This window comes from Portunus trituberculatus, chromosome 24, assembly GCF_017591435.1.
Source record: "Portunus trituberculatus isolate SZX2019 chromosome 24, ASM1759143v1, whole genome shotgun sequence".
Lineage (NCBI taxonomy): Eukaryota > Metazoa > Arthropoda > Malacostraca > Decapoda > Portunidae > Portunus > Portunus trituberculatus.
In genome coordinates, this window is record NC_059278.1 from 18,406,989 (window position 1) to 18,425,754 (window position 18,766).

Consider the following 18,766-nt stretch of genomic DNA (forward strand, 5'->3'; position numbering starts at 1 on the left):
CAGAACCGCAAGACAGAGGATGCGCCCCTGGCCCTCTTCGCAGTGTGCACGCCCTTCGGCCCTCCCTCACTGCTGGAGTTGCCGCAGAAGGAAATTATGTACAAGTCTAAACACAAACTCGACCTGTCTCTAGTGTCGATGGACCAAAAGTAAGTGTGTGTGTGTGTGTGTGTGTGTGTGTGTGTGTGTGTGTGTGTGTCAGTCTCTATCTTTCTGTCTGTTTTTCTTTCTGTCTCTGTTTCTTCTGTCTTTATTTGCCTGTCTCTCTCTCTGCCCCTCTCTCTCTCTCTCTCTCTCTCTCTCTCTCTCTCTCTCTCTCTCTCTCTCTCTCTCTCTCTCTCTCTCTCTCTCTCTCTCTCTCTCTCTCTCTCTCTCTCTCTCTCTCTCTCTCTCTCTCTCTCTCTCTCTCTCTCTCTCTCTCTCTCCTCCAATCCCCCTCTCCCAGCCATTACATAACCATCTCTCCTTTTCTTCCCTCCTCTCCCAGCATCCTTCTCTCTCTCCCATCCTCTTGTGTTCCTGTGGCCATGCGTCATCATCTCAGCTGGCCCAGGGATGTCACCACCAATCCGTCATTATCTATCGCGGGGCATCATTATCCGCGCCACGCCGCTCTTCCCCCTTGTGCAATTGTGTTACCCTGGGACAGCAGCGTAACAAGGGGGTTGCTCTCGGTCTCTGTCTTTCACCTAACCCTTCCCTAGTGTCCCCCAGCCATCCCAGTGTCTCTAAGGATCCAGCGGTAGGTTCAAATGCTCCTTAGGTATTCAGAAGCCCTTTAGATCCTGCTCCTGTGGTGTTCAAGGCTGGGAAGGGATTAGAGGGAAAGAAAAAAGTGTTCAAGTAAAGGAAATCCCCCAAATATGTGGTAATGAGGTGCATGTTAGGATTCAGGTGGTTATTTGTGCATTCTGATCCTATTCTTGTGTCGTCTCAATTTAGGCAGGGAGTTGGGAAGGGAAATTAGCAGGAGAGGTCCCTTGAAAAAAAGAAGAAAAATGCAGTGTTGTAATGGGATAGGAAATGCTAGGATGGATTCAGATACTCCTTGGTCATTCAAAAACTATTTAGAACCTCCTCCCGTGCCGTCCATTTCTAGACAAGGAGTCAAGAGAAAAAAAAGAGAAACAAAAAAAAAATAGCCATGGAAATGAGATACAAGAGATACAATACAGTAAACAGCGAGAAGAATGAAGGCAGGAAGATGGAGAAAATGGGAACAGGAGGAAGAAGAAAACGAGAAGAGGAATGAGATGGAGGCAAGGAGGGAAGATGAGCGAGATGAGAGACGACGAGGAGGAAGAGGGAGGGAAGAGGAAGAGCAGAAGGAGTAGGTGGAGGGGGGGAGAAGGGATGAGAGTCGTCGGATAAGAGAGGCAAGACGGGTGAGGAAGAGAACAGGGCCAGGGAGACGTCAGCGGGACTTGAACACGACTGGGCCCCACTGAAGGTAATTACTCAAATTATGGGGGGCCCTAATGCCTCGTGTCGGCCCTCAGCCCTGACACACTGGCGAGACGTAGGGCTGGCGAGGGCTGGAAGGGTTAGGAAGGGCTGGCAAGGTTAAGCATGGATAGATAGAGTTTGGTAGGGATGAAAGGAACTGGGCAAAGGCTGGGAAGGTCTGGCAGGGATAAATAGGGATAAGTAAGCTTTGATAAAGATAGGAAGAGATAACCTAGAGCTAGACGGAGATGAGTAAAGCTAGATAGGACTGAAAAAGTACTGGACAGGGATGAAAATGGCTTTGAGCTAGAAAAAGATATAAAAAGGCTTGGAAACACTGGCCAGAACTGAGAATAGCTAGATAGGGCTGGACACAACTGGAAAATGGCTGGTTGGAGCTGGAAAAGGCTAAGAAAAGGCCTGAAAAGACTGGGAAAGGCTAAGAATGGCTGGGTAGGGCTGACTAAGGGCTGTGAATGACTGGGTTAGGGACGGGTAGGGGAGGTGATGGGCCTGTCCGCCGCGTCAGTAGGGAGGGCAGCAGGGGCGGAGCAGCGCCTGATGGAGGGGAGATTAGACAAGGTGAGTCGGGGTGTGTCAGCGGGGAGACAGACACGATCCGGGGAAAACGGAGTGTGGCTACCGCGAGCTGTGTTGGGGACGAGACGGGGAAAAAGTGCATGCTGGGCTGAATATTGAGGAGCAGGGGGAGGAAAGTGCTAGGTGGTGGTGGTGGTAGAGGTGATGGTGGTGGTGGTCGTGGTGGTGGTGGTGGTGGTAGTGGGGTATATTGAGTAGTGAAGTGCATGTTTGGAAGATGGAAATGTGTAGTGAGTGTACATGAAAGGAAAGCAAAAAGAGGGAGCAAGAGGAGAAGGAGGAAGAGGAGGAGGAGGAGGAGGAGGAGGAGGAGGAGGAAGAGAAAACCCAAGATTAGAGATCGCAAAACCAAAGTACACATCTTGTAAAATAAAAAATACACAGAAGAAAAAAAATAGCATGAGAAACAGCTCACCATTTTAGCGGATCGAGCACAGCGCTGGAGAAATTAGAAAACGTTGTAGGAAGAATGCTGCATGAACACTGAATAAAAAAAGAAGACATTGAACTAATAACCTGAAAAACTCTGAGAACAAGGAATAAATAAGCCTTGAATGCAGACCAGACAGCGATAACAAGTCGACGGTCTGCACCACACACAGACACAACACAAGCAGACACACATAAACACAAACTCTGCTACAAACACTTCTCGTTACTCCCTGCTATCTTCTACACCTTGTTCCCTACACCTCTTCCTTACACTTTCACCTTCCCACATCTCTCCTACACCTATACCCTAGTCACACACAAACATACACTCCTCGTTACACACTGTCATATTCTACACCTTGTTCCTTACACCTTTTTCCTTATATTTTCACCTCCTCGTATCCTTCCTATACCTACACCCTTGCCCCTACACCCCTATCCTCCTTATATTACGTTCCATACCTTCTTATAATGTCTACACTCATTTCTACACCTTTAATCCCACTCTTACACCTCATTCTTAGACTTTTTTTCTTAATTTCCTTCCTTACACTTTGAAAACCTCTCGTTTCATGCACCTCTCCTTGTATTACTTCCAAAATACACCCTAAAAAGCTCTATTTTTCTCAGTACATCTACTCCTTTTTGCTTTCACACTTCCAAATGTACCCCTGAATCTCCATTACTTACGCTTGCAATATTTTTACACCCCTCACACTCCCTTTTATCAACCTCCTCCCTACTGTACCGTCACCCCTGCCGCCTATCTCCCCAATTCTACACCCTCTAATACTCCCTCTCCATACCCCACCTCCAACCCCTGCCCTTGCCACTACCTCCAGTCCCAAACAGGAAAAAGAAAGTCAATAATGTACATTAGTTATGAGGTGATATCGATCGTTCCCATCTCAATGACTGTTTCCTGCGATATCGATACAAAATGAGCCAGGGGGCCAAACCACGCGGTGTTGTCGGCGGGAGGTAATGACGCTAAGTAGACGAGGAGCGGCCCAATTACCTGGCAGTAACTCAAACCAGTGATTGCTTGTTACACGTAAAGTACACAGGAAAGTACATATCTATCCGCCTCTTGACTCACTCTTTCACTCTCTCTCTCTCTCTTTCTCTGTCTGGTGGTGGAAACTACTCTCACACAAAAATTCTCTCTCTCTCTCTCTCTCTCTCTCTCTCTCTCTCTCTCTCTCTCTCTCTCTCTCTCTCTCTCTCTCTCTCTCTCTCTCTCTCTCTCTCTCTCTCTCTCTCGAAAACATATTCTAATCGTTTTTCATTTCCTTTTCCTTTTCTCTCCTTCTTTTATCATTCAACTATTTCCTTGATTGACTAAAATTGATGTGTTTGTTTACCTGTTGTGAATTGAGAGTGGGATCTGAAATGTCTTGAGTACTTGAGAGTAATAATAATAAAGAAGATGGTGATGATGTTGTTAGTGGTGATAAATATATACATGCATTTATATATTACCTTAATCTTACTGTATTTGTTTTAGTTTGTATCGTATTTATTTGCCAAAAAGTAATTAAGAAAATATTCTAACCTTTTCTCTTTCGTAGCAGTAAAAAAAAAAAACACAAAAACACAAAGCCACATCAAGAAATAATAACAGCTGATTTTAAACATTTCTTCTTGATTGATTGATCTTTCTATATCGCAAAAACAATGTGTGAATGCCTTTCGTTTAGACCTTACCTGTCACTTTATGTACCTGAAATTTACGTACCTCACCTGTATTACCTGTATTTCACCTGTAGACTACCTATTAACACACACACACACACACACACACACACACATACAAGAACAATAAGTAATAAAAACACAAAACGACATGAAGAACGGCAATAATAACAAAAAAAAAAAAAACGAAGAAAAAAACAGCAAAAGGAACCCAATAGTTGTAAATTGCAGTCAAGGGAGAATTTCAAAACTATTCTTCATTTATATTTTTTTGTCTTCCTCCTCCTCCTCCTCCTCCTCCTCCTCCTCCTCCTCCTCCTCCTCCTCCTCCTCTTTCTCTTCCTTCTCCTTTAGTCTTTTGCTCTTCACGATATTTCTTCATCATTCATCATAAAGAGAGAGAGAGAGAGAGAGAGAGAGAGAGAGAGAGAGAGAGAGAAAGCAATTAACCCTCAAGGTGACATGATCTTTCAAGACGAAACCAACAGCATGAAATTTTGATGAGAGAGAGAGAGAGAGAGAGAGAGAGAGAGAGAGAGAGAGAGAGAGAGAGAGAGAGAGAGAGAGAGAGAGAGAGAGAGAGAGAGAGAGAGAGAGAGAGAGAGAGAGAGAGAGAGAGAGAGAGAGAGAGTCAGTCAGTCAGTCAGTCAGTCTATACAAACTTTAATTACACTACAACAACAACAACAACAACAACTACTACTACTACTACTACTACTACTACCACCACCACCATCACCACCACCACCACCACCACCACCACCACCACCACCACCACCACCACCACACCAAAAAACATAGTTATCCTCGAAACTCTTTAAAACATGAAAAGGAAAAGAGTAAAATGACTTCTCGTACACAGCTCTTAGTGTTGTCTCTCCCCGTCACCCTTTCACGAGTTTTCAATTAAGAGAGATGCCCGCTGATGTAAAAGCCAGAGGAGGGAACACAGGAGAGGGGAGACAGAGAGGGAGGAGAGGGTAGAGGAGAGGGAGAAGGAAAAGAAAGGGTAGAGAGCAGCGTTATGGACAGGGTTACGCAGAGAGAGAGAGAGAGAGAGAGAGAGAGAGAGAGAGAGAGAGAGAGAGAGAGACCATTTGCTTCGTTATAAAATGTTGTAATATCTTTTCTCTCTCTCTCTCTCTCTCTCTCTCTCTCTCTCTCTCTCTCTCTCTCTCTCTCTTCTCTCTCTCTCTCTCTCTCTCTCTCTCTCTCTCTCTCTCTCTCTCTCTCTCTCTCTCTCTCTCTCTCTCTCTCTCTCTCTCTCTCTCTCTCTCTCTCTCTCTCTCTCTCTCTCTCTCTCTCTCTCTCTCACACACACACACACACACACACACACACACATCCATTAGTAAATGAATGTTAGTGTGTCCGAAGCAAATGCGTTCCCGTGTGTGTGTGTGTGTGTGTGTGTGTGTGTGTGTGTGTTTTGGGTGAGGCAGTAAAGCAGTTATTTTGTGTTGAGTGATTGGCTTGTAGGTATGTTGGCAGAGAACAGGTGTGGAATGTCTGCGACGGGCTGTGTTTAGGTGTGTGTATGTCTGTGGTTGCTGTAGTAGTAGTTGTAGTAGTAGTAGTAGTAGTAGTAGTAGTAGTAGTAGTAGTAGTAGTAGTAGTAGGTATTGTTTTCTTCTCTCGTGTTTTATTCTCAACCTGATTTAAATTTTCATTCTTGTCGCTGTTTTCATTTTTTCTCTTTTCATTCATATTTCCTGTATTCCCTATTTTCCTCAATTCCTTTTTCTTATTTCCCCTTGTAATTCTTAGTCCCACTCTAATCTTTATTTTCTTCTCATACTCTACATCTTTCTCTCTTTTCATTCATATCCTCCTTATGTCCTTACTCTTCGCCCAACCCTTATCATTTTCTCATATTCTGAACCCCATTGAAAATTTCCATTCTTGTTTACAATTCCACTGATATCTTTCCACCTCGACTTCTTCCTCTTGTACTTATTCTAAACTCCACTGAAATTTCTATTCGTGTTCACATTTCCACTGATACTTTTCCAACTGTCCTTGTCCCACCTATACTTATTCTAAACTCCATTGAAATTCTTACTCGTGTTCACATTTCCACTGACACTTTTCCAGCTGTTCTTGTTCCCTGCCTTCTTATCAATCAGGAACACTTAACACGGCAATCACATTCCACACAAACCACAACACAAGCACGGGAAAGACGGACAAGAAAATGCAGGAAGGGAATACAAGCAATTTTTCATATACAAGTACACTAGAAGCTCAGTCATTCATTCCCGTCCACTCAGCGCCTGTCCTTTATCCAGCTATTACTCAGAGTTCTCGCGTCCAATTTACGAGCTAACCCATTACTGAAATAACCCTCGTTTTTTGTCCCTGGAGCAAAGAAAGACGGACTAGAACAAACACGTAGGAAACACCCTCAAAATACACACAGAGGGAAAAAAAACCAATCTAGCACAGTACACGTTAAATTATCCAGTAACAGCAAGAAAAAAACGGGAAGGAAAGAAAACGAGGCGTGAGGATTAGACGCAATAAACACCATGTACTTTAGAGACTATTTTCCGGCGAATTTGTATGGAAAATTGGCTGAGTGAAAGGGGAATTGTATGCACAGGTGTATAGGTGAGTTCATTAGTTCACCTGCGTTCCCTCTACCTGCACCCCTTTACCTGCCATTAACTCTCTCACCTGTGCAACAAAGAGACTCACAATACTTCCTTTTTTTCGTCAGTATGAGAAGGATTGGTGCAAAAACTACCTATGTGGAAAATTTGTGCTTGGTTTTGTATTTTGTGGAGTGTGTGTGTGTGTGTGTGTGTGTGTGTGTGTGTGTGTGTGTGTGTGTGTGTGTGTGTGTGTTCTTTTCGCAGTTTCTTCTCTTCCTTTGCTTGTAATCATATTTTTCTCTTTTTTAGTTCTCCTTTCTCTCTCTCTCTCTCTCTCTCTCTCTCTCTCTCTCTCTCTCTCTCTCTCTCTCTCTCTCTCTTCTTTTTTTTTTTATTTTTATCCTTATTCTACTTTTTTTTCCTCTACAGCTTTTAATTTCTCACCTGCGTCTGCAATCTCCATATCTTTATACCTAATTTTTTTTCTGTTAATTTCAACCTTGTATCAAAATCTTTCAATCAATTTTAAACTCCTTCTGAAAAATTTCCAGTTAATTTCAACCTCATACCCCAAAAATTCAACATATTTCAACGTCTTCATGTCTCTCAATTCTCCCCTGCAGAGGCAAGATGCTGCTGGGCTACAGTGACCTCGAGCTGGTCAACAAGGGCGGCTATGACCTCGTCCACTATGATGACCTCGCCTACGTTGCCTCAGCTCACCAAGAACGTAAGTCTGAGGCAAAATTTTAAACATTATTTTTTTTTTACAATTTTTCTTTTTTTTTTGTGTGTGTGTGTGTGTGTCCATAATCACGTATTTTTTGACACAGGAAAGGGCGGAATTCGTCTCTAATTCTGAGTTTTCTTGTATTTTCCACAATCCTTGTACAGTTTTATACTTCTTTGGTGTTTACAGTTTCTCGAATAAACTTTGCAGCTTAAAAGATTATAAAATTAACTTAAAATCCTCCAAATTGAGCTTTTCTTTTATCTATTTTCTATCACAAAGTATTTCAGACACATTTTCACACTATTGTCTTTTCAGAATATCAGCAACTTAAAGACAAAATTAACCTCACACTCCTCTCTCTTCTCTGTGGTAATGTAATATATCTCTAACAATGCAGTGCTAAGAAAGAAGGACCGTATCCGTGGAGGGGTTAAAGGTCACAGTTGAGGGTCACGTGGGATAATTATAGATGTGGGGAAGGAGAGGAGTGAAGGAGCGAAGGAGCGAAGAAGGCAAATCACTCTTCGTCATTATCGCCTTAACCTTTTACTGTTTTGTCCTTACTTTTATCGTATTGTTGCTTCCCTGGTTCCTATTTTAAGTACCGTGACCTTTCCTGCTTCTCGTTAGCTTAGTTAGTGTGGCCTGCAGTAATCATGCACCGCCGGACTGCCTTGAGTGAGGGGGACATATTTTTACGACTGTCTGGTGGGGTCATGATATACCTGCAGTTTTGTTCCCTCACAGTGACTTTCGCTTGTATTCAGAAACGCCTTTTCCTCTCACTACGACCATTTTCCAAGGCCACAGAGACAGCTAGACGGGTTTTCAAGACAGTTTTTCCTTTTAAACTTTTCAATATTCACTCTGCTTACTGTTTGGTGATTTTATACAGCTTCAGAAACTTATGTGTGGGATTACAATAGTGAAGACTGTGGCCACTAATTTTCTGACGTCTATAAACACTTTCTAATGTCAATAATATGGTTTTATAGTACACAGATCTTAAGCTAAAAATGTGTCTCAGTATTAAAGGAGTTAATAAACTAGAAATCTTGCCAATATATCAGCAGAAGAGTAAAAATCACCCTTAAAACACGAGGATCTTCAACTGTAGCCTCAGGGAAAGCAGTGATGGTGAGACAGCAAAGCGTTTCAGAATACAGGCCTAAATGTGACCAGGTGTGACCAAATGTGACTGTGATAACGTGATGTAGTGTCTTTCAGTGTGACTACCTGGCCAGGCAGACTGATATAAACAAGTAAGGACAAATGAGACCCAATGATCATGTTGTAATAAGAGGAAAACCAAGTGTTGTTCATTTTTTCATTTATCAATAGCAAAACGTGACCTAATTGATGATCCTCCAATTCTTGACAATGATATTTTTTTGGGGGGGATATGGAATGGGTGAACCGGCACCTTCATTTAATTATGTTATTGCCCGGAACTCGCACATAAAAAAAAAAAAAGTGTGACGCAGTGCACCTCAGTGTGATTGATGCCCATATTCAAAAACGCCTTCTTCTCTCACCACGACAATTTTCCAAGATCACAGAGACGACTAGCAAGGTTTTCAAGACATTTTTTCCTTATGCTAAACCAGAAATCTTGCCAGTCCATCACCAGAACCACAGAAATATACCCTTAACCCCTTCAGTGCTATGACGCGTTTCCATATTCATTCTGTTTATTATATGTTGATTTTATACAGCTTCAGAAACTCATGTGTGGATTAAAATAGTGAAGAATTTCTGTTAATCTTCTGCTCTCCATAAACACTTCCTAATGTCAATATAAGCGTCTAATCATGCCCAAACTCAATGTAAAAATGCGTCCCAGTATTGAAGGGGTTAAAGACATGAGTATCTTCAGCTGGAGCCTTTGGAAAGCAGTGATGGTGAGAGAGCAAAGCGTTTCAGAATACAAGCCTGAGTGTGATTTTCTCTGTTGCAGTCCTCAAGACGGGAGCGTCGGGAATGATCGCTTACCGCCTGCAGACGAGGGACGGCAGCTGGCAGTGGCTCCAAACCTCCTCGCGTCTCGTCTACAAAAACTCCAAGCCGGACTTCATCATTTGTACACACAGGCCGCTCATGTACGTCTGTCTCCCCACACGCACACCTCCCTATCTGTCAATATCTCCACGACACCTTGTATTTCCCCCTCATTATTCTAATCTCCGCCTTGTCGTGGTCGTGCGTCTGTCCGAGGTGGTGGTGTTGGTGTGGCGGTGGTGGTGTGGTAAGTTTGCAGTAAGGAGATGTGGTTCAGGTGTAAGTTAGGGTGAATTTTGGGGGTGTTCGAGTTTTTAGTTTTGTTATTGGTTGGTTGTGGAGGTTGTTTGTTTAGTGTTGGTTAGTTGCGTCAAGGTTGAGAGTGGTGAGTGAAAGATTTAGGATATCAGTTCAAATTCATATGATTTTTCTCCGCTTCTGAAGTTATTGATTCCCTGATTGTTTACTTGGGGATGATGTGTGTCAGTTGTTGAGTAGCCGCGTAACTCTTCAGATCATGTAGTGAGACAAAAAAAGAAGGGTATAAACTCAGACACAATTACACACACGAATTTCTCCACACTCATTCAAAGAGTAGCAAAGACCATTTTTTTCTTTTCCTTTTTGTGTCCTGCTGTGAGAAGAAGCGCTTTCGGCACGAGTGGAAACACAAAAGGGACGTAATGGCGGCATAATGTGAAGATTTCCCGCTGTTTTCCTGCGCAAGGGAGCGAATAATGTGCGGGGGAGGGCGAGGGGGGAACTTAACGCTTAGGTATCGCCGCGACGGTTCAGAAGCTGCGAGGTGTTGGTGCTAATCATTTGCGATGCGGTGTGTTGACGCGGTGAAGCTGATCAGCGTTGCGGTGAGGCTAGTGGCGCGTCCTGGCGGCGGGGCAGTGGCCGCGTCAGGCTCAGGTAGTGAAGGTCAAGGTGAATGTCGGCAGGTAAGTTGCCTTTTTGTTGTAAAGGAGAAATGTTGTTGTTGTTCTCACTGGGTGTTCATTTAGAAAAGTATTTATGTTATTTTCATTGTATTTAGGGTTTATTTGTTGTAGCATAGGATGATGGTGGTTGTAGGAACATTGGTTGTGCATTGGACAGTAAAGCCGTCTATAGGCCTGGTCACGGGAGGCTTGGGAAGGGAGGATGGGTGGTGCGGGTGGGCGGGGAAGGTTCCGGGACTAACCATGGTGTGCCTTGCAGGGAGGAGGAGGGGCGCGACCTGCTAGGGAAGCGGACGATGGACTTCAAGGTGTCATACCTGGACCCCGGCCTGACGCAGTCCTACCTGTGTGACTCGGAGCTGCCGCAGCTATACGCCTCCCGCATGAGCCGCAAGTACAAGACGCAGCTGCGGGATTTCCTCACCACGTGTAAAAGCAGGCGAAGCTACACCAACCTGTCCGACACGGCCTACAACAACTACAACAACGTGTACAGCGCCTCGCCCTATGCTACGGACAACGGCCTGTACATGCAGCAGAACCTGGGCAACCTGCAGTCCCTGTACCCCACCAGCTACCTGCCTGCCGACAACCTGTTCCACTACCGCCAGCTGGGCTCCTACTACCCAGACTACATGACGCACGGCTACGTCAGCAACGGCTACGTGGACGCCACCCGCCCCTGCCTCGGCTACGACGTCACCAAGACCGCCGCGGACCAGAAACTGTACTGCGCGACGCAGCTCGACGCCTCCAAGTACCAGTACAAGCCCACAGACGCCTACTCGGCCGTGTACGGCACCAACACTGTGCTGCCATCGCTGGATCACAAGTACACGGACCTGCGGACGGCGGAGGTACGGCGGGACGATCCCTCCGCCCTGGCGTCCCTGGGGGCGCTGGCCGCCACGCCCGGCGCCACGAGCAGCGTGGTGGTCAGCAGCCCCACCAGCCTCAGCCACAAGGAAGAGACCAAAGACAGCGTGGAGCCCTACGCCAACAACACCCGCCAGACGGTGCTCATGTGGGGCTCCTCCTCCCACGACTACGACCCCAACAAGAAGTACGGCGAGGCGCCCGTGTCATCCGCACCTTCATCATTAGATCCCACCTTAAGCGGAGTGGCCTGCAAGTGGGGCACCGCCACGCCAGCGTCCACGCCGGGCGCCCGCAGCAGCGCCGGCGGCTCTCCGCACGGGCCGGAGGGCTCTTCCCCGCACGGGGGCCCGCCATCGGCGCACTCGGCGCATTCCGCCGCTGTTGCTGCTGCCACCGCCTCCTCAGCCGCCCACGTCGGCGCAGGTACCGTGGCGCCAGCGGGTAAGGCTGCGTACGGCTACAGTGAGGGCGGCGAGGTATGGCACCACCAGTACTATCCTTACCACCCGTATCACACCCCGCAGTGAGTGACAGCTTTGTTTATTGTCTCTCTGGCCTGCACCGCATGAAGAGCCCGCCGTAGGCACCGGGCACGCGCACAGCCCTCCGCCTCACCCTGACGCCGCCGGGCTCTGCCGCCACCTTTCCTGGCGGCGGAGTGCGGAGGGCTTTGCCTCACACGATGAGTGGAGTCAGCGAGGGCTGTGCGCTGGGCTCCCTTCCTAATACCCTAACCTAAGGCTTGGTGTGTGGATCAGAGTGTTGCGGCGTCCGCGGCAACACCTCGGTCACTCCTGCTCCTGACCTCTTCTGGGCCTCAAGTAGACGGCGGGCTATTGTGTTACTAACTAACAGGGAGCCTGGGCAGCCGCGGCGCCCCACAACACGCCTCTCCTTGCATAGCGTGTTCACTCACACCTTCACTACCACGTGTTGGGTGCGCCGGCCACGCCCAGGCTCCCGCTGCATAACATTTGGTGTCGAGTATCGTTGATGCTTCCGTGGTAAGTGTTTCCCCGCGTCCCTCGTCCCTGCTCCTGTGTCCATGTGTTTGTGTTGTGTGTCTGTGTGTCTGTGTGTCCCCAGCTGACGGAGAACATACAAAAAAAAATTCTGGCAGGGAAGTCTTGCTTTTTCCGTGATTTGTTCCAGTTAAGAGTCAGACTTGCCTGCCGCCTGTCTCTCCTGTGTGTGTGTGTGTGTGTGTGTATGTGTGTCTTCGTGCGCATGCGTGCGTGTTCATATGCGTGCGTGAGTGTGTGTGTACCTAGACATCCTACACACACGGTTAACTAACCCATGAAGCTCCCAGAGAAATCGACACTGCTGCTAGAAATGTATGACTGCATATGTGTGTGTGTGTGTGTGTGTGTGTGTGTGTGTGTGTGTGTGTGTGTGTGTGTGTGTGTGTGTGTGTGTGTGTGTGTGTGTGTGTGTTTTGTTGGGACACATAACGAGCGGGTCCCCACTTGCATGATGTCTGCATGAACTCAGCATGACTCTCTCTCTCTCTCTCTCTCTCTCTCTCTCTCTCTCTCTCTCTCTCTCTCTCTCTCTCTCTCTCTCTCTCTCTCTCTCTCTCTCTCTCTCTCTCTCTCTCTCTCTCTCTCTCTCTCTCTCTCTCTCTCTCTCTCTCTCTCTCTCTCTCTCTCTCTCTGGTTTTGGATTGTGATTTATGTGTTACGATATTTTGAGTTTTGTGTTTATTCATGTTTTCCTTGTTTTTGTCACTCCTTTTGGCACCGTCACCTTGCATGCTAACTTGCTCCTCTGTGGACGGGGCTCGAACCGTGTTATTCTTTTTTCATGTGTTCCCCCAAACCCTTGTGCCAGGCTCCCCTTGACTCCCTTGTTCATTGAGGAGAGAATTAGTTAACCATTGTTCATTTTCCCAATCTCTTTCTGTTGTTTTCTCCTTATCTCATTCTCCTTCTCTCAGTGATCTATATTGTTTAGCCTTTTCTTCATCTATAGGTCTGTGTGTGTGTGTGTGTGTGTGTGTGTGTGTGTGTGTGTGTGTGTGTGTGTGTGTGTGTGTGTGTGTGTGTGTGTGTGTGTGTGTGTGTGTGTGTGTGTGTGTGTGTGTGTGTGTGTGTGTGTCTCATAGCTTCTCAAGTTCATATATAGAAACCCTCTTAAAAAACATATTACAGGAACCTTTATTTTAAGAGTTCATATCGTAACAAAATTGGCACTCACCTGTACCTGCTACCTGTAACTTTTGACCCCACGCCCTTACCTGAGAGGCCACACCACCTGTCCCTTCCCAGTGTATCAAAATTTTGCTTACTGTTCACCTGGGTCTAATTAGTATTCACCTGGTCACCCCAATTAATGTGTACAAGTCATGTAATTTACCTGTGAGTTACCTAAGAGTTACGTGTTCACCTGATGCTTGCTGTGTGTCCTCCCCGCCACCTGTTGTTCATTAAGTGTTCCGTTAGATGCCACTTTGATTCCCTCCCGTGTTGTTGCATGAGTGTGATATTTTTCTTTTCTTTTTTTTCATCTCATTAAGTATGTATGAATGAATTTACTAATTTTACTCATCCTCCATCTCATCTGTCTCCGTTTCCTCTGCCTTCTCCTCCTCCTCCTTTTTCCTTCGCTTCCTCTGCCTTCTCCTATCCCTCCATCTCCTCCTCCTCGTATTTTTCTTCTTATTTTCTTTCTCCTGATTCTCCTCATGCTCTTTTTTCATTGTAGTTTTTGTATTCGTCTTCGTCGTCCTCCGTCATCTTCCTTTTCCTCCTCCTCCTCCTCCTCCTCCTCCTCCTCCTCCTCCTCCTCCTCCTCCTCCTTCTCCTTCTCCTCCTCCTACTCTTAATCCTTTGCCTTCTCCTCCTCCTCCTCCTCCTCCTCCTCCTCCTCCTCCTCCTCCTCCTTCTTCCCAGAGCTTTATAAATGACTTTTGTTACCTTTAGTTTACCTTTTATTTTGCCAATATTAAATAACAAAGTAAAGAAAGAGAAAATACAAGCAGTAGAAGCATTTCAAGTAACTTAACTAAAAGAAAAGAGAAACTTTAAATAATGTAATGCAGCAGCAACAGCAGCATCCATTCCTCACCGCTTGCCAGCCAGCCAGTCAGTCCCCCACACTGCTCCAGAAAGCCCTCGTCCTCCTAGTCCTCCTTTTCCTCCTCCTTCTTCCCACAAGTCCTTTTGTCTAAGACGCGGCCTGTTCTCTGCTCGGCCTTGCAGTGCCATGGGGGAACCCAGCTACCCGCAGATCAGCAGGAACCCAATCCTTTGCTGTCCATCTCTGAGGTAACCAACACCCTTCTCAACCACCACGACTAGACCCGGTGGTGACCAACTCCAAGGTAAAGATCCCCGTAGATGTCTTTCTGTCTAACCTCCCTGTCTCTCCCCCACGTACTGTAGTGTCACTCTCCTAGGTTGTAAGAGCGTTAGCCTCCCCAGCGGAGTGCCACGCAGGTTTTCTTAGAGTATGAGACACTTGCAGTTTTGTTCTTGTAGTTGGTGGTAGTGAAGGAGATCCTCGCGCACCGCCGCACCTTTACCCATGCAATACAGTGGCTAGAGAGACAACCGCACTCATTTTAGTTCGACTGTTTGATTATTTCATGTCATGTGGCGATATTCTCTACTACTAACACAACTCTTCCTTTTTTCCCATTTTTTTTATCTTTTTGTCCAATAACTCAGTGGAAGATTTGGTGTTAATAGCTCAGTGGAATACTTTTCAGTCATTTTTTTCTGTAGATATAGTCAGAAGTGTGTGTGGTTTTTCTGTTCTTTATCCCTGGAATGTTGACCTCTCTGACCTGGCTTGACCTTGGCAGGGAGAAGGAGGAAGTGGCCCTGTGTGGGAGTCCAGACGCGACCTCTGACCCGCCACTCCTCGCCCAGTCGTGAGAGCAGCTGGTGACCCCGCCCACCCAGAGCCCGGTGCTGGGGTCACTGGAGATCGTGACCCCTTACCTCCTCATCGCGGACTTGGGGTCACTGCAACCTATGGTCCCGCAAGCTCAAAGCCCGGCTGTGGGGTCCGCGCAACCCATGAGTCCCCAGGCCCACAGCCCCGTCATGGAGGCCCTGCAGCCCATGGCCCCGCAAGCCCAGTGTGCGGCCATGGAGACGCTGCAGCCCATTCAAGCCCACAGCCCGGGAGTGGGGTCGCTCCAGCCGGTGACCTCCCAAACCTACAACCTGGACATGGGGTCACTGCAGCCTACGTCGTCCCCAGCCCACAGCCCGGTGACCTCTCAAGACCAAAACCTGGACATGGGGTCACTGCAGCCTGCGACCCAAGCCCAAGCCCACAGCCTGCCCATGGAGACTCAGCAAGCCTTGACATCCCAGCCCCAGGAGCTCAGCAATGAGTCCCAGCAGGCTCTGAGTCCTGCCGGAGGCCCGCAGGATATCCCGGAGAAGCTCAGTGAGAGCACGACCTCGCATTTCCCAGGCCATGGACACGGCACCGAGTAGCGCCGCCACCGGAGACGTGCTGACTCACGCCCTGCAGCCTCCTGACGCCTGACGCCCGACGCCCTCCGATCCTTAGCGTCTCCTGGTGCAGCCTGTCCACCTTCGTCCTTCAGGGGGACGCAGAAGGGAAGGTAGGGTCCGTGCGCCCTAGAGAAGTGAAAAGCGAGCAGTACCTCACTATGTCACAAAGGAAAGGACCGAACAAATGACAACACAAAGGACAACTTGCTCTGATGCCTCGTGCGGCGTGACGGGCGTGGCGGGCGTGACACGGAGGAAGGAAGGACCGTGTGGACTTCTTCAGTAGGCGCTTTGATGCCTCGGGAGTCGGAAAGGGCGCGAGACCTCGACGCTACCACTCTGGATCAAGGCGAGAGACGCAGGACTACAGGCGATGCAGGAAATGGCGCTGCGGTACTCTGTGTGGGCGTTTGGCGAGGCAGGAGGAGCCTCGGACGGTGCAAGAGTAACGCTGCGAGGAGGCTGCGGCGGGGCCAGGCGGGGAACCTTCTCCACCCTTCGTACCTGAGCGAGAGGGCGCCAGGGAGGGTCGCCGGGCTTGTGGCGTGAACTCTCCTGACGGCATTTTGCATCAGGCAGCATTGAATCGTTAGGTATTTACAGGGTCAAAGAGATTTTAAACGATGCTAAACGTTTTAAGTGTAGGATTAATTCCATAGAACTGCGTTTGAGTGAAGTGACTGGAGGTGTTCTCTGACCTCATCTTTTAAGAGTAACTTGTTTTTTTTAATGCATTATTTCACAAGTGTGTCTGGCGAACGTGCATCGTAGCGTGTGGCGTGTGTCCGGCCGCCCAGAGGAAGGAAGGCTCAAGAGAAGAAAACGGAAAGAGAAAACGAGGAGAGATCAGGTGAGATGAGACAGACGAGGTGTGAGTTCCCGAGGCCAGCAGTCAGGGAAGCAGTCACTAATGAAACTCCAGAACGATGCGCTGGCGACGAGAGCGAGGCAGTGGTGAGGCTGAGGCGACGCAGGAGTTGTGAGGAGCGAGGAGTTAAGAGTGCCCGCTTCTCACGCCGCGCGTCACACCACTGACTAGGTGAAGGACAGAAAGAAGCCGAATTGTGAAAGATATTATAGTTGTTACCATAAGGATGATATTGTTAAGCGGTGATTGGCAAGGACGTTCTCTCTCGGGTGGTGTGTGCGTGTGCGTGTGCGTGTGTTTTCCATTCTTTTTTTTCTATTTTACTGTACATAGAGACATTCCTTGCAGTGAGTGGACTTGCAAAAAAAAAAAAAAAGCAAATAACAGAATCTGGTTTTTATTGTAAAGTAGATTTTTTTTGGAGTGCTTTGTCATGCAGTGTTGCTCTGAGCTTTAAAAACAAAAGAAAACAGTGAACGTTGAACTTTTTTTTTACTGGAACCTGAGGAATAAAGCTAAAGAGGAACAGACGATAATGGAAGCAAAAATACAACAAAAAGGAATACAATTTGTGCTACTAAAATATGAGTGAGTGAGTGAGTGAGTGAACTAGTGTGGCGGAAGGAGGAACACACACACACACACACACACACACACACACACACACACACACACACACACACACACACACACACACACACACACACATACACACATACACTTACACATATTTTGCCTCCTCCGTGTGGTATCCAGGACTCACAACTGACTACGTATCACTCTAGTCATTGCTAAGTTAAGGATCGCTGGCTGAAGCTCCCCGACGCCCAGCGAAAGATGAAACAAAGATAAAAAGTAGAAAAAAAGAGGAAGAAATAAGAACACACTGGAAAAAAAAAGAACGAAAAATAATGAAAGAGAATAAAAGTGGCTGAAAAGAGAGACATGAAAGAAAAGAACAAGAAAGTGATTGATAGAGAAATGAGAGAATAAAAAGTATGAAAAGAAATTGCAGGAAAACTGAGAAAAAACATGAGGAAAACACGCGGAACTAAACTCAAACACACACACACACACACACACACACACACACACACACACACACACACACACACACACACACACACACACACACACACAGCCAAGAGTAACTATACACGAACAATAATGAAGAAAATGTGTGATATTTCAACTAGGCAAGACAAAAAGCGAAAGAATTTATAAAAGAAAATGTTATAAAGAAAATGGAGTCCTTGAAAAATTAAAACCCTGCCTTGTTATACTGCGAGAAGAACACTGAGGGGTGAAATAAAAGAAGATGGAAATTTAGAGAGAAATATCCGCTTTTCGTCTGTTTTTGAGAATGAAAATAAGAAAAAAAGAAGAAAAATCAAATAAGGCCTGAAAAATGTTTCGTTTAGCGTCAAGGAGCCTGTAGCCATCAGAGAGAGAGAGAGAGAGAGAGAGAGAGAGAGAGAGAGAGAGTCAAGGCTTGGTTACTGGGCTGGCCATTACTGGTGCCTTGGGAATTAATCACAAGGAAAGAATATCAACATTTTTTTTCCTTTAAACTTTCCCCTTTCCTTATTTCCCCTCTTTATTGTTATTACTTTATTTAATCTTTCTTTTATTTCATTCTTCACCATAGAGCGCTAATTAAAACACCTCGATCAGTATTTCATCAGATTTTAACAATTCTTAAGAGATCCTAATACTTTTATTCGTTTTTCTTTCCCATATTTCCTCTTCCATCCTTTATTTCATTACTATTACCTTAACCTTTCTCCTAATTCATTCTTCACGTTGGTGCGCGAATTAATAATATCTAATCAGTGTTTTATCAGATTTTAACCAATTTTAAGAGATTCCAATACTCTTTTCTTTTTTTATTACCTTATTCAACTTTCTTTCACCTAATTTAATCAGCATTTTATCACTTTTTAACAGTTTCGGAAAGGATTCCAATACTCTTTTCCTTTCTTATTACCTCATATCCCCTCTCCCTTCATTTCATCGCTATTAAACATTAAACATTCATTTATCCTAGTGAAAGAAGAGAAAAAAATCAATCGTTTTTTATATTCTTTTCTTCTTTAATA

General features: G+C 46.3%; 1 protein-coding gene across 1 annotated transcript in view; it reads left to right on the forward strand.

The window, feature by feature from the left end:
* LOC123508202 (nuclear receptor coactivator 1-like) overlaps nucleotides 1-17,807 on the forward strand; it is a 268,334-nt gene extending 250,527 nt beyond the window's left edge. The window contains exons 7-11 of the mRNA XM_045261734.1: nucleotides 1-149; nucleotides 7,391-7,497; nucleotides 9,458-9,599; nucleotides 10,705-11,847; nucleotides 15,133-17,807. The exon at nucleotides 1-149 is cut by the window's left edge and continues 39 nt beyond it. Of these exons, the coding sequence (XP_045117669.1) occupies nucleotides 1-149; nucleotides 7,391-7,497; nucleotides 9,458-9,599; nucleotides 10,705-11,847; nucleotides 15,133-15,205 (1,614 nt within the window). The 3' untranslated portion in view covers nucleotides 15,206-17,807. The remainder of the gene's footprint in view (nucleotides 150-7,390; nucleotides 7,498-9,457; nucleotides 9,600-10,704; nucleotides 11,848-15,132) is intronic.
* The last annotated feature ends 959 nt before the right edge of the window (nucleotides 17,808-18,766 follow it).